Source organism: Crocuta crocuta, unplaced genomic scaffold (assembly GCF_008692635.1).
Source record: "Crocuta crocuta isolate KB4526 unplaced genomic scaffold, BGI_CrCroc_1.0 scaffold139, whole genome shotgun sequence".
Lineage (NCBI taxonomy): Eukaryota > Metazoa > Chordata > Mammalia > Carnivora > Hyaenidae > Crocuta > Crocuta crocuta.
The window spans coordinates 1,773,278-1,791,258 of record NW_027533258.1 but is presented as its reverse complement, the minus strand read 5'-3'; the positions used below and the strand labels follow the sequence as shown (position 1 = coordinate 1,791,258).

The 17,981-nt window shown below is 62.1% G+C and overlaps 1 protein-coding gene across 2 annotated transcripts in view; it reads left to right on the top strand.

Moving 5' to 3' along the window:
* The first annotated feature begins 14 nt into the window (after positions 1 to 14).
* Positions 15 to 17,981, top strand: part of FAM83G (family with sequence similarity 83 member G) — a 29,507-nt gene continuing 11,540 nt past the window's right edge. For both annotated transcript variants that reach the window (XM_077746603.1, XM_077746602.1), the window contains exons 1-3: positions 15 to 76; positions 457 to 1,099; positions 13,502 to 13,669. In XM_077746603.1, the coding sequence (XP_077602729.1) occupies positions 578 to 1,099; positions 13,502 to 13,669 (690 nt within the window). In that variant the 5' untranslated portion in view covers positions 15 to 76; positions 457 to 577. The remainder of the gene's footprint in view (positions 77 to 456; positions 1,100 to 13,501; positions 13,670 to 17,981) is intronic.

The following is a 17,981-nucleotide window of genomic DNA, read 5'->3' as shown; positions in this document are numbered from 1 at the left end:
CACCAGCCGGCTGCCGCCTGTGCGCTCTGCTCCGCCCGCACAGCTCTCCTAGCCGGCTCTGCCCCGCGCCCGTCCGGTAAGCGAGTTCCAGCCCCGGGTCCGGGGCCCCCAAGCGTCTGCCAGCCGCGCTTCCCCGAGCCTCCTCCGGGCAGGCCTCTTGGGTTGACGGTCGTGGCGCCGGGAGGTTTTAAGACCCCGCTCCCTTCCCGGAAGCCGTCGGAATGCCGCTGAGCTGGGCCAGAGGCCGTCCGAGTCGTCTCCTGCCTCCCACTCTTGGAAACTTCTGGGAAGTTCCCTGCTGGCTCCAGTTCCTCCCAGAAGTTGCCCAGGACTTTGGGCAGCTCCAGAATTCCTCCGGGATGTGGCTCCCCCGGCCCCTNCTGTCGCCCGTCGCCCCTCCCCAGTCCCCGCCTGCACTTTGACCTGACCTCTGCGTTGTCTTGGGCTCCCTCGCAGGCTCCCGATGGGCAGAGTTGCCGAGACGCCGGTGAAGCCCCAGGAGTGCGCCGGGCCGGAGTCGCGCGGGAAGTAGGATCCCGACCTCGCCGAGCGCTGTGTCGCCCGCCCACCCAGCACCATGGCCTTCTCTCAGGTGCAGTGTCTGGACGACAACCACGTCAACTGGCGCTCCAGCGAGTCCAAGCCCGAGTTCTTCTACAGCGAGGAGCAGCGGCTGGCCCTGGAGGCCCTGGTGGCCCAGGGGCGGGAGGCCTTCTACGAGGTGCTGAAGCGGGAGAACATCCGCGACTTCCTCTCCGAGCTGGAGCTCAAGCGCATCCTGGAGACCATCGAGGTGTACGACCCGGGCTCGGAGGACCCGAGGGGTGCCGAGTGGCCCTGGGGGCCCCAGGACAACGGGGTCGGTGACAGCGAGGAGGCCAGCAGGGCCGGTGGGACCCCCACCGAGGGGGAGCCGCTGCCCTCTCTAGAGTACTGGCCCCAGAAGTCGGACCGATCCATCCCGCAGCTGGACCTGGGCTGGCCGGACACCATTGCCTACCGCGGTGTGACCCGGGCCAGCGTCTACATGCAGCCCCCCATCGACGGGCAGACCCACATCAAAGAGGTGGTGCGCAAGATGATCAGCCAGGCCCAGAAGGTGAGGCCGCCGCTGGGGGGCAGTCCCCGGACGGGAAGCTGGCCCAGTGGGCCTGGTGGGGCCGCCGGCATCGCTGCCGCGTCAGTGCCCGTGCCCGGCACCGGTACAGAGACCGCCACACTGTCCCTCCTGGTCCTCTTTGCTTCCTCCCGGCTGCATCCTCCCCGGCCCTCATGGGGTTCCTCGGTTTCTTGCACAGGCTTGCGGTACCCAGGTTCTCTGCCGGGTGATGGTGGGTCACCCCATCTCAAAGGCCTTTGTGCATTGTTGGGGGGAGGGCTCTGATCTCCGCAGACGCCGCAAGCACGGTCCCCAGCAGAAAGTGCTGTGATGGGGTGGGGCGGAGAGCAGTCTCGGGGTTTCTCTCTCACTCACTGTCCCTCAGGGCGGCTCTGATTCACACCTGAGAAGCAGGAAGCCCTCGCACACGCCGTGAACCCTCTGGTGTGGCTTTTCCTGGGTAGTGGAGAGAGTCCGGAGTGGTGGAGAAGGCAGGAGTGGACACTAAAAAGTAGCCCGAGTCTATCTGAGGCTGGCCTGGAGGTCCAAGTTCAAAGGTGCCTTTTTCCTGGCTCGGCTGGGTGACTGAGAGTGACTCCTCACCCTCTCTGAGCCTGTGTGAGCTCTGTGATGGCAGAACCGTTCCAGGCTGGGACGGAGGGGGACGGGGGTGGGCCCTGGGTGGAAGCGGAGTGAATTCAGCTGAGGCTTGTCCGCCTGGGGAGGGACACCTCAGGCACTGCCTGCTCTCGACCCCTGCCGGGCCGTGCTGTGTCCCTGGCGTGGGTAGTCATTCTCAGCTGACGCACTGACACACATGCTGGGAAGGGGTGCTCACCCCTGGAGGGTCAGGCGGAGGAACAGGTGCGCCTTCTTGCTGAGAGGAATTCGTGGTTTCAAGCACATCCTGTCGTGCTTGGTGAAGGCTGCCTGGCGAGCGGTGTTGAGAAAGGGTCTGAAGCCAGGTCTGGGCTCAGTAGAGAGCAGTGAGTGATGAGCAGTGTCTGTTCCGCTGGAGCCGCGGGGGGGGCTTTCTAGAAGAGTCTAAACCCTTCCCCAGGCCCAGAGCGGGGCAGCAGATCGCACAAGCCCAGAACGCTGGCTTCGGGGACCGTCCTAGTGGACAGGGCCTGGGGGAGCCCTTGGGCAGGGAAACCAGAAGTGGGTCAGGAGCTGACAAGGTGGCCACGGCTTAGGTTTCTAGAAGGGGGGGGTCCCTGTCCCCGGAGGGGGCTGGCAGAGTCGGATAGCCTGTGTGTCGGAGCCTGGCTCTCCGCCTGGTCCCAGGCAGCTTTGGGGCGTCGGGTTTCTGGTGCGTCCAGTGGAGGTGGTTTGGACCAAAGCTGTGTCTTCGGCGGTCGTAGAGATGGAATCAGGTGATGGGGGTGAGGAGGAGATGCAGGAAGGGGAGGGCAAGGGGAAGGGGCAAGGGGCCTTCATCATTCTTGGGCTGAATGGCTCCCCCGCACCTGCCATGGGGTAGGGGAGTGCCTGACCTGAGGGCCTGCAGCGCGGTGTCCTGGGAGGGCCTGTTGGGATCCCATGACCCCTTTTTTAAAAATGGGAGAGGGGCGCCTGGGTGGCTTAGTCGGTTAAGCGTCCGACTTTCGCTTAGGTCATGATCTCGCGGTTCGTGGGTTCGAGCCCCGCGTCGGGCTCTGTGCTGACTGTCAGCTCAGAGCCTGGAGCCTGTTTCAGTCTGTGACTCCCTCTCTCTCTGACCCTCCCCTGCTCACGCTGTCTCTCTCTCTCTCTCTCTCCTAGAAATTAAAAAAAAAAAAAATTAAAAAAAAGAGGGGAGAACGGAGGCCCTGGGTGGGGCTTGACCCGCGGCGTCAGGGTCCCCCCTCCTCTGCGCCTCTCCTCCCCACCAGGAGTAGGAAGGAGGCGGACACCAGATCTCTCCTTGGCATGGGAACCGCCGGCGAGTCTAATCTACCCCAGACAGAAGGACTGATGGCCTGGCCCGGTGATCGGGGTCAGGCTGGGCACCAGCACATGCTTCCCACATCTATGTCCGGGGCTAAGTCCCAGGCACCCCACAAAGTCCCATGGGCCCCCTGTAACGTTTGCTCTCCACAAAGGCCCCACCAGGCTCTTGCATCGCTTAGACGATGTGGCCTTGGGGACATCCATCTCAGGTTTGAACCCTGGCCTGTGTGGTACTGCAGCTGGTGCGGCCCTCTGATTGGCTGGCATTGCCCCCTGATGCCTCTCAGAATGGGGACCCCTTGCTGAGACTGTCCCCACACTCACAGACCCAGGAGGAGGGTCTGAGGCAGTAGAGGCTCCTCTGTCAGATAAGAGCACTGAGGCACGGAGGACGGGGATTTGTTCACACCGCACCGCACCATGGTGAGCCGCGCCCCTGCTTTCTGTCCTGCTGGGCGGGTGGTAATAGCAGCCACTGTTTTCTGAGTGCGAGGCGCTTTATAATTTCAGGTAGTGTTATCTGCCCATTTTTCAGATGTAGACACTGAGGCCTGACTGGTTAGTCCCTGCCAGCGTCACCTAGCTAGTTCTCGGGTGGAGGGGTGGGGACCAGGCCTGTGTTGTCCTCAGACTCTAGGACGGGTCTCCTGCCCCTGGCCTCGACAGAACACGGCGACAGGCAGGGCAGGGAGGGGCCCTCCCATCCGCCCCGCTCCGGCTGCTTCCCAGGCTCTGGCGCTGGGCTGTGGCGCGGACAGATGCTGACGGATGCTGACGAGGTGCTTTGCCTGGCCCGCCCGCCGCCACGGGGAGCGCTCCCTGCCTTATCTGTCCCCATGAATCACCTCTCTCTCCACGCCCCCGCATCCTCCCCTCGCCGCCCCCCAGCAGCAATGCAGGGAGAACACTCCCCCTCCCCGGGCCTGAGCCTGCTGTCCAGCTGCCGGCCAGACACTGACCCCCGCCTCCCCCAACCCCCTCGCTGGGGCACNGCCCGGCCCCCCTCCTCCTCAAGGCAGGCAGACCCTGGGGCAGGGAAGTGACACAGCACATGCTCAACCCGCCCCAGCTTGGCCGCCAGGGAGCGGCTGTGATTCTGACCTCCCCTCTTTCCCTAAAGACTAGACCGGATCTAGTACCAGGAGCCCAAGAGTGCTGGGGTTAGGTCCTTGCTCTGCCTCCACCGCTTTGTGACCCTGGGCGGGCCTCAGTCATTTCATCTACAAAATGGGTAGCACTGAATATTGTCTCTGACACCCTTTTATCCTGCGATTCTGGTCTTCTCTGGGACAAGAGACGGGAGGGTCCTGGGTCTCACCCTGCGGGCTGCGTGGCCCTAGCAGGCAGCCTGTGCTCTGAGCCATCTTCTAGCCCCAGTGGGCTCCAAGTCTNAAGTCCCCTTCTCCCTGCCGTTCACACCCCCCCCGCCTCCGCAGGTCCTCAGGGACCAGTGATTTCCCTGGGGAAAAACCTGCTTTGGGGTTCCAGCTGCATACCAGAGGCCGGGCCTGTAGAATCAGGCCCAGGAGGGCTGAGCCCCAGCCTCTCTCTGTTGCAGCCTCAGCGAGAGGGGTGAGGCTGGGCTGGGTCCGGGAGGGGGCTCAGGAGGGAGTGCCCCCCTCCACGACATGGGGCCAGGGCCCCCAGCAGGCCCCCGGCGGGATGCCTTCACCAACCCCAGACAGCCTGGGGAAGGTTCCGGGGGCAGGGGTGAATCATGGGCGGGTGAGAATACTGATGGAGTGCGAGGGAGAATGAGTTTCGAAGGAGGGACCAGAACCCACTTCTCGTGCCTGCCAGCCCAGGGCTCGGGAATGCAGACCCAGAGAAGTAAGTTTCTTGCCTAGCAGGAGGAGACCAGGTTTCCCGATGCCTGATTAACCCCACATCTTCTCTGTCAGCCCCCTGCCTTCACACGAGAAGTCTTGGCTCACGGCTTGGCTCCGGGAGAAAAAAAGCAGCTTAATGAGGCGTTTGTTAAACGCCAGCTACATGCCAGGTGCTGAGCGGGCACTTTATTTTACCCCCATTGTAATCCTCTCGGCAACTCCATAAAGTAGGTGGTGTCTCCTTAGTGCAGATGAGGAAACTGAGGCTTGGGGGCGCTCAGAGAGGGCAGATGTCTCGCTCACAGAGCTAACAGGGGAGGAGCTGGGCCCGGCATCCAGGTCTGTGGGCTCTGAGCCTCTTTTTCTGGGAGAAGCAGCATCATGGCTGACGCCTCCGAGCCCTGCCTCCAGTGGGAGCATTGGCGCCTTACTGCTGGCCCCCAGCTTGACTCAGGACAGTAAAAGCACTTTCACGAGGCTCCTTGTCCCCAGCAGGCTCCCAAACGCTGTGCTCTCCCCAGCGGGGAGGGGGGTGGGGCAGAGGTATGACCAGCACTAGGACGGAGGAGAACAGGCTTCCGGGGAGCTGAGGCCACCACGCGGGTCCCTCTGGAGCAGGAGGGAGGGCTCTCAGTCCCCCGAGCTAGGCAGGTGCCCCAGGACAGCCTCGGCGCCTCCAGAGGCCCCAGAGGCGGCCTGGTCAGCTGGGGCAGGCAGGAGCCCAGAGGGAGCACGGCCGGCCCAGGCTCGCGCGGCGCATCCAGGGAGTGGTCCCCTGCCTGCTCCGGCAGCTCCCAGCCCAGGGCCCTCACCTGCCAGGTGGGGAAGGTCCGATAACATCACTCCAGGTGTCAGCTCCCTGTCTCCCAAGGCTTCCTACCCAACTGCGTTTGCATCTTAATTGAGGGCGTGAGAAGGAGGGCACCCCAGCCAGCCTCATGGAGCACTGGGGGCAGGTGCGGCCCTCCGTCCCACGACCCCGGGAGGTGGGACCTGTCGCCATTATTCATGTCGCAGAGGAGGACACTGAGGTTGGGGCGCTCAGAGCGGGCCAGGGCCTGCAGAGGCTCCCATGAGGGCCTTCGGTGTGGCGGGTCCGCGCGGAGTCCCACAGAAACCCGGTCCCCCAGCTCGGCAGGCTCGCCTTCAGGCCAAACGTCCTCCTCCTAGGCCAGCAGAGAGGGGCCGGCCCTCTCACAGTCCCCTGGCTCTCCTATCCAGTTCAGCCACCTCCTTGCTGCATGACCTTGGGCCTCAGTTTCTTCATCTGCAAAATGGGCATGTGTCTTGCAGCAGTTAGCGGCTGTGAGCACCCACAAGCTACTGACCCTAGGGTGCTCAGTGCAGGGCCGGGCCGCCCCTTCACACTGAGACCGTGCCCTACGTCCTGGCAGGCCCTGGCCTGCGCGGGCTGCTCCAGCCTCCTTCGTGGCTCCCGAATGATCCCCAGGCTCAGGGATCTTCCCAGGCGAAATGATGTGAGGCGGATGGATGGGCTTGTGTACCACCCAGACCCTCGCCCGGGCCACTGCTGTCCAGCCATGCTGCCCCAAGGTAGCTGCCTCGCCCCTCCTTGTTGCCACGGTGATGCCAGCCCGTCTCAAAGTCGGTGGGGTTTAAATGGGAAAGGGGGTTAGGTGAAGCCTGCAGTGTGGCGTCTGGCACAGAGCTGGCATTTCGTAAATGCCAGTTCTCTTCTCTTCCATGGTCCTCCCATCTTGCCTGACAGCCTCTCTCAAGGAATAGCCTGGGTTGAGAAGTGGTGAGCTCCCCGTCCTGGAGGAGTTCAAGCAGGGGCTTTGTGGGATCCAGTAGAGAGGAGTGGGTGGCCCAGGGGCCTCAGGCAGGTCCTTTCTGGGCCAGTCTTCCCGGGGGATTAGGATGCTCAGGGACATCAGAGAAGCTGAGGTTTTCCAGGCTTTCGAATTTATGAGTCTGAGAATTTCCAGCGTGAAGATCCTCAGCTTGCGCTGGCGACTGCACGGTGGTCTGGTTGGCTGGACTTGGTGTCTGCGGGCCTGGAAGTTCGCAGGACTCTGGGGCCAACAGGAAGGGGGAGGGGCCTGCCTTCTCATCCACAGGGCACAGCTCTGGTCACCTGGCCCCTGGCCCTCCCCCCTGCCCTGCCGGCCCTTTTCTCTGCAGCATTCCTGAGGCCGATGTCTATCTGGGGAGGGCTGGAGACTCAGGGCAGGGCCCACGCGGCTGGATGGGGCTGGGCTGGGCCCCTAGACAAGGGCTCTGGGTGTGACCAGTATAGTAAGCGCCTCTTGACCCCATCCGCTGCAGCCATTTGACACTCAGAAGGCCTGAGCCTCCTTTAATTGGCCTTAATGAGGCTTCTGTTTTAATAATCCAGAGGGTGGGGAAGGTGCCAGGGCTGATGAATGTCAGAGGGGAGAGACCGGGGTTATCTGGTCTACCCCCCACCGTGTTAACCAGAAGAGAAACCGAGGCTTGGAGAATGGAAGTGCTGGCCACCCAGGGAAGGAGGGGCCAATGCCCCGGAGGCTGATGCTCAGGAGTTTGTTTCAGGACCCAGGGTGGGCTCTGGGGGGCGGTGGGTGGAGTCACAGCTAGAATGTACACAGGATCCCCCGACCAGGGGAAGGGCCCTAAACAGGAGGCCTCTGCCATCAGCTGGCTGTGTGGCTGTGGGGTGGGGACTCCCCTGTCTGGACAATGGGAGTGGTCATTGCTGCCTCTACTTAGTCCCTGGAAAAGGGACACCTGTATGAGCGTCAGAAGGCCGGCTTGGTTATCCCGCCCTGGCTTGGGTCAGCATGCGTTATTACATATACACACAGCCCCACCGGGCGCCAGGGCCAGGCTGTGCCCTCGGCGACAGGCCTTTGGAGCCAGAGGGTGGGCAAATTGGTTTGGAGAATGCCAGAAGTCAGGGGGAGAGCCCCTCGCAGCGGGGCCAGGGGCTCCCAGGAGCCCTCCTCAATGCCTGGAGAAACTTCTAGGCCTTTCAGACAGTGTCGCCTTAATCCTGCTGGCACCAAGGGAGAGGTGGGGTGCAGAGTGAGAGAGGGGGAGCCCTAGCCCCTCCATGTGCACAAGGGGGTGGTGATAACTGCAGGCAGGGAAGCTCTTTTCACTGGGTAGAGACTTCTAGATTTTTGCATTTAGCGTCTTAAAGATGTTGCTCCGGTGTTCCCTGGCTTGTGATAATTCTGTGGAGAAGCCTCCTTGTCTTTGTTTTTCATCATGTAATGGTCTTTCCCCCCCACTGGCTGCTTTTCATATCTTCTCTTTATCACGGACTTTAAGTGATGCGACTATGATGTGCCTCGGTGAGGCTTTCTTCATGTCTCTTCTGCCTGGAATTCACTGAACTTGCCCAACTCTGGATGTAGGTTTTCATCAAATGTCGAAATGTTATGGACATTATTTTTCAAACATTCTTCTGTCCTCCCCACCCCTCTCCACCTGGCACCTTGGAGACTCCAGTGGCATGTGTCCTGGACCTTCTGGTTCGCTGATGCTCCGAGCCGATCCTGGTTGTTCGGATCCTTGGCAAGTGTCATTTGGGGTAGTTTCTACTGTTGTGTCTTCAAGGTCACTCACCTTCTCTTCTGTGGTGTCTAATCTGTTATTAATCTCATCCAGTGTATTTTTCATCTTAAATGTCGAATTGTTTTACATCTTGAGGTTCAGTTGGTGTATTTTTTTTTTTAATTAGAGAGAGACAGAGGGAATAAGAAGGGGAGAGCGGCAGAGGGAGAGAGAAAGAGAATCTTAAGCAGGCTCCACTCTCAGTAAAGAGCTTGATGCTGGGCTCAATCCCATGACCCTGGTGTTAGAACCTGAGTGAGCTGAAATAAAGAGTCAGACACTCTACTGACTGAGCCATGTAGGCACCCCCAGTTTGGTGTTTTTTAAGCTTTATTAAGTGGGACCAGAGAAGACTCAGTCCAGGGAAGGAGTTGCACTAAGGACCACCTCTGGCCTACTGCCTGTTTGTAAATAATGAAACACAGATGCGTACATTTGCTAGTGTGCCATCTGTGGTTGTTTTTGTGCTATAACAGCAGAGTTGAGTGGGTCAGTCACATGGCCTGCAAAGCCTGAAGTATTTACCATGTGGCCTTTATAGAAAAAGTTTGCCTCTGGTCTAGGGCTTATTTGGCCACTACTCACGTAATATCCTTCCGAGGACTCTCCTGCAGGCCCTGAGTTGTAGAGGGGTCTGCAGTCTAGCTGAGGGGGGCGACATAAATGATTCCTGGTCCTGCGTGAGCACTGGTGATTGTTCATTCCAGCTATTCTTTTCTAGCAGTTTCGTCCAGCCTGCGTGGTTTCCTCCATGCGTGTGATACTCGGTCACCAGCGGAAGGCTCAAGGGCAGACCCCTGTAGGCATCAGTGTTCCTCTCTGCAGCCCCCTCTCCTCCAGTATTCTGTCCTGAAAATTCTGGCTGCCATGCTCTGTCTCCTCAACTCACGGAGACTCCCGGGCCGCACCAGCATCCCCTCTCCCTGCTGTGGCCCAGAGGCAGCTGAGGTGTTCCTGGGGCTGACCTCACGGGTGTCCCTTCTCTCAAGGGTCACGGTGCTTGCTGCGCTCCTGTTGGCCACGGTTTCATAGATCGTGCCTGGTTTTTGTCCGTGTTGTTGACTGTTAAGGCGGAGGGTTCACGGAGGCTCTGTTGCTCTGCCGTGGCTGCAAGCGGAAGCCGAATGCAGGGTCTTGAACAGTCTGCAACAGTCTCTGTGTTGTTCCTGGGAGTTGCCACCACACGCCAGCCTTCTGGCTGGCCCGGAAGCAGGTGGGGATGGCGAGTGGTGATGCCTGGCCTGTCCACCCCGGAGCATGCTCTGGGTCTGGTGGGTTGGGACTCAGGTGGCTGTGATGAGGACGCAGGAAAGTGCTGAGCCCGGGGCTCTCAGGCCCTGAACTTGCCCTGTTCCCGCGTTAATTCACTTTGCCCTCTAACAGCTGTGCTGATGGGCATTGTTACCACACACACACCATCCCCACCCGGGACACTAAGGCTCTTGCCCAAGGCCATGCATCGGCCCAGCACAGTCTGCCACCCTCTGCGTGTCCATCAGAGCCTTAAATTGACACACCCACCTATTCTTCCCAGGTCGTGACACAAGACCCAGCGAGGGCCAGGGCCTTGCGTCCCTGTGCACCATGCCGTGGCTACCACTGGGCTCCAGGGTGGGCGGGCTGCGTCTGTGTCCCCTGTCTGCTCTGGAGCACGTTGAAGGGAGAGACCACGGCTGGCTCTCTGAGCTTCCTCCCGTCTCCACGGCCAAGGAGGGCGGGGCAGGTGTTACAGAGGGAGCTCGGGTGGGAAGCTGCTGGGCCCTGGCCTGGGTCTCAGCGTCCAGGCCTTCGGGAGACAGCATGCCACCCAGAAGTGCACAAGCGATCCACGCTCAAATGGCAGAGAGGAGCTGGGAGCGGCATTCACGTTGGGGGTTGACCGCGGACAGGTCGGTGTGGAAGAGAAAAGGAGGGTGGCCCAGCAAGGACAGTGGCGTGTGTGGCTCCGGCCGGGGGTTTTAGGGAGGGGTCAGCTGGGTCCCTGGGGAGAGATGCAGCAGCGGAGGCTGGGCCCATGGCGGGCGGTTTTCGGGGCTTTCCAGCTGCGTGCAGAACACCCGGCGGTCATCTCCCCCCTGCCCTTCCTCCCCCGATGCTTCCGCAGACCTACTCTACCCACCGGTCCCTCGAGCACACTTCTGCTCCAGGAATGGTTTCTGTGGCCACAGGGAGTCAGAGAAACAGCTCTGGGGGTGCCGGGAGCTGCCAGCGGGGGGTCGAGCCCGGGAGGCAGGGAGTCCCGGGCCGCGGGTACAGAGGCAGGCAGGGCAGCGGCGGGCATGGCGAGGTGGTCCAGCTGCCCCGAACAAGCCAGGCAGGGCCGCTGGGCAGGGCATGGGGCATCTCCAGATGCCAGCCTCCCGAGAGGGGCTGTGGCTTGTCCCCGGCTTCCCTCATGGCTGCGACCCAAGCCATTTGGTCACATGCTCTGTTGACAGCAGCTCCCCGCGGCCTGCCTTAGGCCGGGCTCCCTCTACGTGGGATCGGCATGGGGGCTCTGCCCTCGATGAGGTCACAGTGTCATGGGCAGGCTGGGCCACCCAACAGATCATTGGGCAAAGGAGTGAATCCCTCTGTGCCTTAGTTTCCTCATCTGTAAAACGGGAGTAACAACCACTGTCTGACTGCGTGTTTGAGAATTGGAGGAGGTAGCCGTTATCAGGGCTCATTACACTGTCTTGCGGCGCAGCGGCCTGGGACGGGCTCTCGCTTTCTCCAGCAGAAGGCATGCTGGGTGGGGCAAGACCTGGGTTCTAGTCCTGGGTCCCTGGTCCCTGCTCTTCGTGCACAGAATGGGGATCGGCATGCAGAACTCAAGGGCCTCCAGGAAGCCTCTGGCTCTGACCGGACAAGCTGTGGGAGCCTCCGTGGGGAGCACCAAGCACCCCCCCCCAGCCCCCTGCTCCCACCATCAGCCGGCACCTGTTACAAGCCCTCCTTAGACGCCCCCGGGACCCTGTGGAAGGGATCCACCACGGGGGGCAGGCCCCAACAGGTCCGGCCCCACAGCAGATGGTCCTTGGATCAGGTACCCTACCTGCTGAAGGACACACGTGCAGTGGGTCCTGCTGGGACACGTCCCCCAGCCCAGGCCTGGGGCAGGTCTCCATCTGCCCGGCAGGCGGGGTCTGGAACCAGGCCTGACCCATCGGGCGTGGGGGGGGGGGAAGGAAACAAGGGGTAGTGGCTGCCTCGGAGCAAAAGTGTGATGGCTCCGCCCTCTCCAGGGTGGCACGTGAGGCTGTTTGCCTCCAGGAGCGGCTTTATCCAAGGGGATCCCTGGGCTGGCTCTGGGGGCGTGGGGTCCCAGACGGGAAGTCCCTGCCGCCACCCCGTCCACCTCAGGGTCTCCTTGCGCTCAACTGGTGAAATCCAAGGCCGTTGTGAGCCCACCCGGCTGCCCTCAGGGCTCATCTGCCCTCTCATCCACCTCCTCAGCAAGCAGTCTCTGGCCTTTCCTGAAGCGTCGCCTGGGACGGGGAGCTCACTCCCTATCAATACCCTTTGCCTAAGTTTGGGTCAGAGGCGCCTGTGCGACTGGCATCAGCATCTGCCCCCGTCGGCTCCTCCCTGCCCCGCACGGTCTCTCGCCACCCCCTCCGCCCCACCCGAGAGAGCCCTGCAGAGACTCAGATCAGCGAGCAGGTGTCCCCCCCCGCAGGAACTGAGTGAACCCTGGGCCTCAGCCACCACGGAGCCCTGGCTGGTCCCGGAGCTCCACTGCCCCCGTTGTGGCGAAGAGAGCCGGGCCCAGAGAAGCGAGGTGTCTTGCTCAGGGTCACACGGATCCGGTTCAGGGCCGGGCAAGGAGGAGCCCAGACGGGCTTGCAGGGGCCAGCCAGCTGAGCTCACCAGAGTGTGCAGACACGTCCCTCGCGGGAGGGAGTGTGCACCCCCTCCCTCCTCCACCCCGTGCCTGCAGATCCCAGTGAGGGGAGCCTGTGAGGCCACTCGCATGGCGGGGGTGGAGGCGAACTTGGCTCCCCAGCGGGCCTGGGTCGGTTCTAGCCTGACTCTTCCCAGCTCGTTGTATGGCTGAGTCCCTGGCTTCTCTGTGTAAGGCTTTTCCAGAAGGTTCTCAGACCCTGGACAGGGCAGTGGCGCCAGCCTTGAAGGGTTGGAGGGGCTGGGTGCCTGTGTTGGCTGTCAGCATCAGGCCCTGGTTCTCCTGTGCTCCCCTTTGCTGCCCGGTGGGACAGGGACGGGGGACGAGAGAGGAGGCCGGAGATGGTCCCTGGGCCCCAGCAGGCCCGAGCATCTGCTCACCACGCAAGGGAGCTCATGCCACCCGCCCTGTTCTTCCCCTGTCCTTCCTTTCTGAGCTTCGACTCGGGCCAGTGCCCCTGCATGCCCGGCCCGGAGTGAGTCGCTGCCCACGTCGGGCGAGGGCTTGCGGTAGATGTCCTCGGACGTCTGGGGCCTCACCCGAGCCCAGTCCAGGAGGCTGGAGGTCAGCCGTTGTGGGGACAGATGTCACACGTGCTGGTTGGGGCTCTGTCCAGACAGGTAGGAGAGGTGGCAGTGGAAAGCCTGCCAAAGTCCTCGGCAGCCCAGGGTCGCACAGGTGACCTCAAGAACAGCTGTCCCAGGTGCTGCCTCCTGGCTGTCGGTACATCTGCTTCCTCCCGGCGCCCCGGGGTGGCCGGCGGACGGCGATGGTGGGGCCGCGCTGGCTCGGGAATGCAGCCCGGGAAGGGACCCAAACGGGGCGCCCCCGTGCTGAGCCCTGACGGCCACGAGGAAGGCTGCCCTGGGGGCTGGCCCCCACATGCTCCACACCTCAGGCTGCAGACCCTTCCCGACTCCAAGGCGCCCTCTCTTCCCTTCCCCTGCCTCACCGGCCAGGACACCAGGCTGTTTTCTACAGGCTCGTGTTACAGAAATGGCGGGCACGTCGAATGTGCTTCTCCTCCAGTCCCGCTGCTCCAGAGTCCAGTCCCGGCCCCGAGGCTGGGGGTGGGGGCAGGGCGAGCGGGGCGCCCGGAGAGGGTGGCGGGTGTGGGAGAGCTTGAGTGTCCCACTGAGGCACCCGTCCCCACTGCTGCCCTGCCCAGCTGCCCCGGTCTCTTCCTGCTCACAGGTGATCGCCGTGGTCATGGACATGTTCACCGACGTGGACATCTTCAAGGACCTGCTGGAGGCCGGCTTCAAGAGGAAGGTGGCCGTGTACATCATCGTGGACGAGAGTAACGTCAAGTACTTCCTGCACATGTGTGAGCGGGCCCGCATGCACCTGGGGCACCTCAAGGTGAGCTTGGCTGTGGCCGCGAATGACCAACCGGTCAGCCAGCTGGTCAACAAACACTTGCGCACCTGCCATCTAGGGACGGAGCCCTATGCCGGGCACAGAAGTCAGTCATCCTAGAGCCTCCTGCCACGGGGTCACCTGACCTCTGGCCGAACGCCCAGAGGGACAGGATACTACCTCCGGCAGTCAGAGATAAGACAAATGTTGATCATGGGTTGATCAGACGCTGGAGCCCACGCAAGGTGCCACATCACATGTTATTTCAAAGCCGCCCATGCCACACTGGTTTGCCTGTCTTTGCTTGCACACTGCCAGTGACGGGGCGCTCACCACCTGGTCTCCAGCAGGTCTCCTATCTGGAGAACTCTGGCTCCCCAGAAGTCATTCGTGGGGGCCAGAATCTGTCTCTGTGTGACATCCCACCGGCCTCAGGACCCGGCTCTGACAGAGGCAGCTTCCTCGGGTTGAGGTCAGGCAAGGTTTCCTTGATGACTGTGGAGTTGAAATAAATTTGAGGAGGGAGAGCAGAGCAGAAAGGCTTTTCTAGAGAAGGACACCATGGAGCAAAGGCAGAGGGATTAGGGTGAACCTGGGTTCTTCGCACCGCTTTGCTGTGCATCCTTGAGCAACTCCCTTCCTGTCTCTGGGCTCCAGGATCCCACTGGTCCGCAAGAGGGGCAGAGGGGCGAGGGGGCTGGGCTCTTTCGCTCAGATACCCTGCACCTGATCCCTTGCTTGTGGCAGGAGGAGCCCTCCTTGCACCCAGCTATCATTTGGCACCTACTGTGTATAGCACGTTTCCCAGAGAGTACAGATCAGCACGCATGACAATGGCTAACACTTTCACAGTATTTGACTTTGGGTCGGCCCCGTCCTAGACCCCTTATGTGGTTATCTTCTTTATTCCACATGATGACCCAGTGGGATAGAGCAGTTGTTCCCATTTTACAGATGAGGAAATGGAGGCACCCGTGCAGGTGTTTAACTTGCTGCCAGTAAGTGAAACGTAGGGGGCGTGGGGGCCGGCACCAGAGCTCCCTGGCTGGGCCCCAGCTTCTGACGGGTCGGAATTCCTTGGGCTTCGGGCCTGTGATCTGAGCAAAATCGCTGGAGAAGGGGCGACGCCAGGCTGGTTAATGAGGGGCTGGGCTCCTGCACCTATAATTTGTCGCTGTTTGTCAGGGGTGCCCACCCATCTCCGCTGAGGCCTTTCAAGTGGCGGCGAGCTCTCCGGGCGGAGAGTCTGTGGCTGTTGGGACATTTTTATGTGGTCTCCCCGGCGGGCTGACCCCAAGCCCCGCGCTCGCCGCGCTGACTGCCCGCCGTGTAATTAGCACCGAGAATCGACTCCCGGGGCAGACAGCTCATGCTGCGGAGGTCCAGAGTGTGGAAGAGGCGCCTTTTGAAAGGTGACCGCAGAAGCCTCTGCCTGTGGGCAGCAGATCAGAGAGCCACGGGGCCCAGCCCACTGCACCCTCGCCGCATGCCCAGCACGCACTTTCTGCACATCACAGTGCCCGGCGCCCGCACGCTCCTGGAACAGGGCTCAGGCGCTTGTCCGTGCCAGGCGGGGTCCGAACCCAGGACAGGCCGCTTCCCAGGCCTTGCCCCCTCCTTTTGTGCCTTTTCTCAGTGGCGGAAGCTCAGGCATGAGTCTGCTCTGAGCTCCCAGGAGGTGAGAGGCAGGCGGGACTGGGCTGGGGACGTGGCCCCGAAGGCTGGCGGCGCCCCATGCCGACCCGGGGTGCAACTCAGGCACGTGGCTCCACCTGTCTCAGCCTCCGGTGCCTCGTGGCCATCTTGATGCCTCATAGGGTTGTTTGGGGATGAAATTAGAGAAGACAGTGCCTGTAAAAGCGCTCTGTGTGCTGAGGGGAGTTTCACGGCTGTTGGCAATAACAAGAAATTGTAAACCCCAGGCCCCGGGCAGGGGAGGGTGTGGTGCGAGGCCTCCCCCCAACACTTTAGCTTGAAATGAGGCCATAGCCCGAAGCATGGGAGGGGCAGCTCGAACTGGGGGTCCCCGGCGCCCACTCACCACCTCCCTGCTCTGGGGAACGTAGCAGGTCTGCAGAGTGACGTGCCCAGGAGCTGGGCGCCACGGTGGGTCGGGTACCTTCCTGGGGAAGAGCGTGTGACCCTGACCTCCTCATTCTTGCCGTTGGGCCGGCCCGCTCTGCACTGGGCAGGTGGCCAGAGGCTCCTGTGCGCCCAGCCCTGGCCAAGTGTCACCTTGTTGAGGGCCTGCCTGCCCGGCTTGCCTCCCTGCCCGCGGGCCAGCTGGGCCCAGACCTGTCTCGGGAGCACTTCCTTTGCCAGTAATCCCTGGGCCCGCCCTCGGCTGCCCGCCGCCCCTGCCGAGCTCTGCAGCGACCTGCCCTCCGTTCCTACGGGCCCAGGATGCAGGTTATGTCTGGTGGGGTCATCCTCGTGACTGTGGGGGTGTTGGGCACCAGTCTGGGCAATGCCAGGAGCCCGGCCTGAGCCCATCTCTGCCACCTGCCTTGTAACCTTGGGCAGAGATACTGAATCTTTCCAGGCCTCAGTTTTCTCCTCTGAAGAATGGGAACCTCACCATTTGTTTGGAAGGCCGGCTGTGAAGAGCAGAGGAGGCCGTGTGGGGGCGGGGCACTCAGTAATGAACTCTCTTCACATCCTGTGTCTGAGCCTCTCTCACGAGACCTCAGCTCTGGTCTGAGGGCCCAGGGGCTCCCCTTTCCCTTCAGGCTGTGTTCTGGCTGAGGACACCCTCATGCCCTCACCTCCAGGCAGCCCACCACCCCCACCCCAGCCTCCCGCCTCCTGAGATTTGAGCTCACGCACCACATTCTGCAAACAGCTGGTGTGTTGCGTGGGCCAACCCCACTCTTGCTTTTGAGGTCAAGTGCGAGGACACACACAAGCACCCTTCCCGGGTGTGAGGGTCCCGGCCGGCCCTGAGCACCCTGACTCCTTCAGGCAGGGAGTGGGGGTGTGAGGTGCGCCAGGTGACCCGGGAGGGGTGAGGCCCCAGAGGCAGGGGGCCAGGCTGGGCCTTGAGCCTCACAGCTGAGACAGGACCAGAGCCGTGAGATGCCTGACTGATCTGGAAAGCTAGTCGGCTCTGTGCGGCCAGACTGGAAAAACCAGCAGGCACCTGGGCGAAGGCCGGACCTACTTCCGACGAACAAGGAAACTCTAGCCACCGTGGCCGTGGGAAGGCGCTTGGTGAGGATACAGCATTCAGCCTGTGGCTTGGGTTCCAAAGCCCCTGCTGGTGCCCGGGGCTTCCTTCCCTCCTGTCCTGCCGCCTCTGGTCCCGGCCTGGGCGAGGTGTGCTGGACTGTGCTTCTCAGCCCCCTTAGACATCGGGGTCCCGGAGCCGGGCTGCCTCTGCCCTGGCCCATCCCCCACCCCTGAGGGGTGTTCATCCCAGCCTCTTGGCGGCCCCGGGAGGCCAGGGCGAGCGTTAGGCGCCCTCCCCAATGACAGAGAGTGAAACAGGCCCTTTAGAAGAGAGCAGAGGCTGGCTGGGGGTGCAGTGCATGGGGCTCTCTGTCCCCCGCAGTCTGCACGGGTTGCCTGATCTTGCTGTCACTGGCCAGGCCTGGTCAGCATGGGTCTCTGGGCCTCCCCACTCCTCCTTGGGCCCGGGAGATGCTGGCAGGTGCCTGCAGAGAGCCACCATGGGGTAGAACTGGGGACTGGCTGGACCCCACCTCCTGGGAGACCATGGGGAGGTCACTCCCCCTCCCTGAGCCCACCTGACAGTCACACATGGCTGACAGTCCTGGCCTTCCTGGGCGTGACCTATGACATTCTAGGTATTTTCTGGTCTTCTGTGTCAATCCGCTCCTGCCCCTTGAGCAGAAGGGGTCATATCCCAATCTGGTGTCATGTCCTACTTTGTCACCTCCAATTACGGAGCCCCCACTGAGTGCCAGGCACCTTACTGGCCCGTACCCACGTGCACTGTGGCTTCCTTCAGTCTTCACAGCAGCCCTGAAGCATAAGGCTGGGTAGGCCCATTTCACAGGTGAGAAAACTGAGATCTAGGGAGGCCCAGCTGGTATCCATTTGGTGCCAGGCCTGGAGCCATGTTCGACCAGAGCTCCGGGCGGCAGGGGGCACTGGGCTTGTCCCCTTTGCCTTCCACCGGCCCACACGTGGGCCCCGGCCAGCTCACTACACAGTCCAGTTGCATCTTTGGGAGCATAAGGCCCAGTGGGGGATGCAGGCAGGGCGCTGCCCATACGTGGCCGGGGCAAGAGCTGCTCTTGGAGTGGATGAAACACTGCCCCCCACCCCCCGATGTCCTCTCGGGGACCCGCGG